Genomic DNA, 5193 nt, shown 5'->3' on the forward strand with positions numbered 1-5193 from the left:
GGAGGCTGAGGTGAGTGGATTGCCTGAGCCTGCAGGTTTGAGATCCGCCTGGGCAACTTGGCGAGACCTCATCTCTACAATAAAAATTTTTTTTAAATTAGCCAGGTGTGGTGGCGCATGCCTGTAGTTTCAGTTACTCAGAAGGCTGAGGCGGAAGGATCGCCAGAGCCCAGCAAGTCGAGGCTGCGGTGGCTGGGAGCGGCCACTGCACTCCAGTCTGGGCAACGAGTGAGACTCCAACTCAAAAATAAATAAATAAATAAGGCTCTTCCTGTGTTACAGTTATGTAGTAAAACTGCTAACAACTAACCAACTTCTACATTCATTTCAATGAACTTATTCCAAGTGACCCATATACCGGATACCCATCTTTGTTCATAACATAAAGCTTCACCAAAATGTTAATAGATGAGAATTAAATTTATTAGCACATCCTCCACTACAATTGACGTTATCAGTTAAATTTCTCCCAGACTGGTCTCACTTTTATCCTTCCTTAGGCTTCCCAGGCTATGACCTAGAGGACTGGGAATAGGGGGCGCACAGTGAGACAGGAGTCTTAAGATTTAAGGTTGGTTTTTTTTTTGAGTTGGAATTTCATTCTTTTGCCCAGGCTGCAGTGCAGAAGCACATTCACAGCCACTGCAGCCTTGACCTGCTGGGCTCAAGTGATCCTTTCCCTCAGCCTTCCAAGTAGCTGGAATTACAGGCATGTGACACCACACCTGGCTAATTTTTTTATTTACTATAGAGATGAGGTCTCACTAAGTTGCCCATGCTGGTCTTGAACCCGTGGACTCAGGCAATCCTCTCACCTCAGCCTCTCAAAGTGCTGGGATTATAGGCGTGAGCCACTGCACCCAACCAAGGTTATTTTTTCAATTTGTCAGTCTGGGATAAAGCCCTGGATAGAAACTTCCCCTCTCCCAGGTAATGTTTCTGTTAGTTAAATTTCCTCAAGGCCCTGATATAGTTTCTTGTCTATTTCATATAAGATAGTACTTATAGCAGAAGAAATATTCTTATTCCCCCAAAATGGTAATCTGTTCATCAGAAGTTAAAACTGCTCATCTTCCCCCCAGACTTAAGCTCTCCTAAAGAAAATATTTCATCTTTGGTGTTAACATTTTACAAGATAACTTTTTTTTTCCTTTCTGCATCTTAATGTTGGTTTTACTATTGCTCCACCCTCTATAAAATTAATATACATGTTACAATAAATTTGAACAATAAAGAAAAACATCACACAATAAATTTTTCAAATCTATTATCTGATTTTTTGTTTAAGTTTGCCCTTTTGTGAGGATTAATCTGGGTCTCTCCGGCATACAGCAGCAAAAAGAAAAAGTATCCTGAACTTGACCTCTGAACTTGACCACTGCTATTGGTAACCTAGTGGCTCCAAAATATTCTAGAACAAAATGAGAGCTAATTAAAATAGAACAAAACAGAAAGGGTGCTAACCTCAATTAGAGAGCTGGCCTTAAAGAGTTCAACTTGCCGGGCTCGGTGGCTCAGCCTGTAATCCCGCGCCTTTGGGAGGCTGAGGTGAGTGGATTGCCTGAGCCCGCGGGTTCAAGACCCGCCTGGGCAGCGAGATCTCACCTCTACAATAAATCATTGAAGTAGTTGTGCCTACTTACAGATTTTTTTTTTAATACAAAGAATAATAGAAAAGCTATGTTGTGTGTGAAAAGTAAGTTTTTGACAGGACTGTGAGGAGTGCTCCAAAGCCTATGGTAAAGCTGGGCACAGTGGTTCAAGCCTGTAATCCCAGCACTTTGAGAGGCCCAGGCAAGAGGATTATTGCCTGAGCCCACAGGTTCAAGACCAGCCTGGGCAAAATTGTGAGCCCTCATCTCTACAATAAATCAAAAAATTAGCCAGGCCTAGTAGTGCATGCCTATAGTTACAGCTACTTGGAAAGCTGAGGTGGAAGGATTATCTGAGCCCAGGTCAATGCTGGGGTGGCTGTGAGCGTACCACTGCACTCCAGCCTGGGTGACCGAGTGAGACTCCAACTCAAAAAAAAAAACACAAACAAACAAAATAAAAAGAAAGCCTATGGTAGTATTGGCAGACTGGAAGTGTTCTCTCAATGGTGAATGATTTGGAGTCAAGGGGCAGCATCTCATAACGAGATACGGAATTTCTGATTATGGGAAATAATCTCCTCTATGAGATAGAGGAGAGGACATCAAACCAGTTCCTACAGTATTATCACATTACTGAGAGTGAGTTCTAGTCCTACTGAATTAATGGGCATCTCAGAAAGAAGTGCAACTTTTCTGAATCTCAGGAAGGAGCAGTGTGGCCTGGTAAATCAAATCTTGGCTCCACCTACTTTTAGAACTTAAGTAAGACCATTTTCTCATCTGGAAAAACAAAAAAGAGAAGCTTGGACCAGATCACCTCTAAGATTCCTTCCCAAGTATAACATCAGATCCAATGACTTTGCTAACTAAACTGTGCCAATGACTTATTTGAAGGTTGAAATAAACCACATAATCAGCAGATTCCCCAAATTCAGATGAACCTCAGCAAAGACATTAGAAGTTAACACACCCTGGAGTATAGCTGCCATCTCTGCAGGATTTTGTTAGAAAAGGAGAGTGGTCTGGACTTAGCTGAAGTCACACTGGGTTTATTCATATCTGCTCCTGAATCTTCAGCCTGCTATAATCTGCTCACACTTGGATATGTGCAATTTTGGTATTCTACCACTTGCTGCTCAATGCTCATAACTTTCCCTAAAATTAAATAGCTTTTTGTGCTCTTCTTTTCCCTTCACTTTTGTCTGAGAAATATGTTATTCTCTACTGGCTGCAAATAACTCAATTTGGCATCATTTTTAAAAATCTAATCCGGCCAGGCGCAGCAGCTCACGTCGATAATCCCAACACTTTGGGAGACCGAGGTGAGAGGATTGCCTGAGCCCAGAGCCCACAGGTTCAAGACCAGCCTGAGCAACTTGGCAAGGCCTCATCTCTACAATAAAGAAAAAAACTAGCCGGGCATGGTGGCATGTTCCTGTAGTTCCAGCTACTTGGAAACCTGGGCTCAGAAGGATCACCTGAGCCCAGCAGATTGAGGCTGTGATGGCTATGAGCATGCCACTGCACTCCAGCCTGGGCAACAGAGTGAGACTCCAACTCAAAAAAATTTTTTCTAAATACAATCCATGCTATTATAAATTATTAGTTTCCAAGGAACTGAGAAGTTTCTGTTAGAAATGGTCGATATTGAGCTGAGCAAGGTGGCTCACACCTATAATCTCAGCACTTTGGGAGGCTAAGGCTAGGGGATTGCCTGAGCCCAGGGATTCAAGACCAGCCTGGGCAACTTGGAGAGATCTCATCTCTACAATAACTAAAAAAACTAGCTGGGAGTCATGGCAAGTATCTGTAGTTCCAGCTACTTGGAAGGCTGAGGCAGAAGGACCACCTGAGCCCAGCAGTTCAAGGCTGTCGTGGTGATAAGCGTGCCACTGCACTTCAACCTGAGTGGCAGAGTGAGAATCTGACTCAAAAAAAAAAAGAAAGAAAGAAAGAAATGGTCAATATTGCTATCCTAAGAACCCTGAAAGAATTGTTTTGCAAAAACAGCATCTATCAGAGACTACCTCCAGGGTAGCAAGCAGCTGCACTTATGAAAACCCCTAAGCCCTGAGTCACCACACCCAGTTATGCAGAAGTCATAGCCATTGTCAATCAAAAAATGTGGGTTCAAGACCTCATCTCTGCAATAAATCAAAAAATCAGCTGGGCGTGGTAGCGCATGCCTGTAACTCCGGCTACTTGGAAGGCTGAGCGGAAGGATCGCCGGAGCCCAGTAGGTTGAGGCTGCGGTGGCCGGGAGCATGCCACTGCACTCCAGTCTGGTGACAGAGTGAGACTCCAACTCAAAAAAAAAAAAAAAAGTTCGGGTACCTGCTTTCCTTCTTTCTTCATTGAACCTCTCTATTGCCACTTTCCTATTTTCTTTTATCTTTAACTCGTTTCTTTCCAGTCTCATTGCTTTTCTCATTGTTCTGCCAATTACAAGACTTTTCAAAGCCATCACCTCTCTATGAGGACAAACAAAATCTCACTAGTACCAAATTTTGGTATGGAAACAATGCCTTTCATGATCCTTCTGCCCAATTACCAAGCCAGCTTTTGTCCTAGAATTTTTTTATTCCTCACCCTGCACAGACATAAGTCCTGGAAAATTTTAAACTTCCCCAATAATTCCAATAAGCGCCTTCTGGTCCCAAACCACACTCTGCCAGATTTATCTCCTATCACTCCCACCCCTCACACCAATCTTCCCCCTACACCCACCAAAACTCATCTCTGTTCCACCCGTCAGCAAACTCTAAATGAAGGAGCGATTTAAAACACATCCAGTTCAAATACCAATCCTTCTACAAAGCCGTCCCTGACTTTCCAAACATATGATGGAAAATCAGTGAGAAAGAGAAGACACTATGTGGCTGCACACTGGATGTCTCAAGGGCTGAAATGAGAGGTGCAGGGTGCGGTTAACGTGAAGAAATGGGCATGAGGACGCTGAGGGAAGGAAAGCGTTAGAATAACTTCTCCTTCGCAGTTCTGTCCTTGATCAAGTCAGCGGCGGAGCACAGAATGAAACCATGATCTCTGTGGGCCCCAACTTCCCCTCTCCCGTCTTAATCTGCTTTCTCCGCATCTTCTCAGAGAAACCCCTGTGCATCGAGAAACACACAACCATTCGGCCTCAGTCCTCACGGGTACTCCAAAGCCACCAGGAAGACACAGAGGGCTGCCCGTCCCTTGCAGCCTTTCTCTCTCGACGTGTCCACTGAGAAAGGCCCAGACCGGTCGGTCCCTCGAAACTTCGGCTGGCAGGACGCCAGGGGCGCGCGCACTGGGCAGCCCTCCCCTGAGGCCGTCCAGGAACCGCTATTCCCCAGGGCACGACGCGAAAGCTCGCGGGAGGCCCTGTCCCGCCCCGCCTCCCCGGCTTCCGGACCCTGAGCCCCCGGGTCACTTTGTGTCTGAGTTCTCCCCGCCGGAATCTCTTGAGGGAGAGGCGGGGTCCTCGCGCCCCTCTCAGCTCATTTGACGCCTCAGGCGCCCCCTCCCGCCCAGACTCACCTCTTGCTGAGGGGCCGGACCCTCACGGCCACCCGCACGTTCGCCATCTCAAGTCCGGCAGGTCAGCCCGGCGGCG

The 5193-nt window shown here is 45.8% G+C and overlaps 1 protein-coding gene across 1 annotated transcript in view; it reads right to left on the reverse strand.

Moving 5' to 3' along the window:
• The window catches only part of STARD9 (StAR related lipid transfer domain containing 9), a 142846-nt gene extending 137682 nt beyond the window's left edge, over positions 1 to 5164 (reverse strand). Inside the window, exon 1 of the mRNA XM_008059483.1 lies at positions 5118 to 5164. Within this exon, the coding sequence (XP_008057674.1) occupies positions 5118 to 5164 (47 nt within the window). The remainder of the gene's footprint in view (positions 1 to 5117) is intronic.
• Positions 5165 to 5193: the final 29 nt, after the last annotated feature.

The sequence above is a fragment of the Carlito syrichta genome, unplaced genomic scaffold (genome assembly GCF_000164805.1).
Source record: "Carlito syrichta isolate Samal-C Ts95f unplaced genomic scaffold, Tarsius_syrichta-2.0.1 Scaffold91562, whole genome shotgun sequence".
In the NCBI taxonomy this organism is placed as follows: Eukaryota; Metazoa; Chordata; class Mammalia; order Primates; family Tarsiidae; genus Carlito; species Carlito syrichta.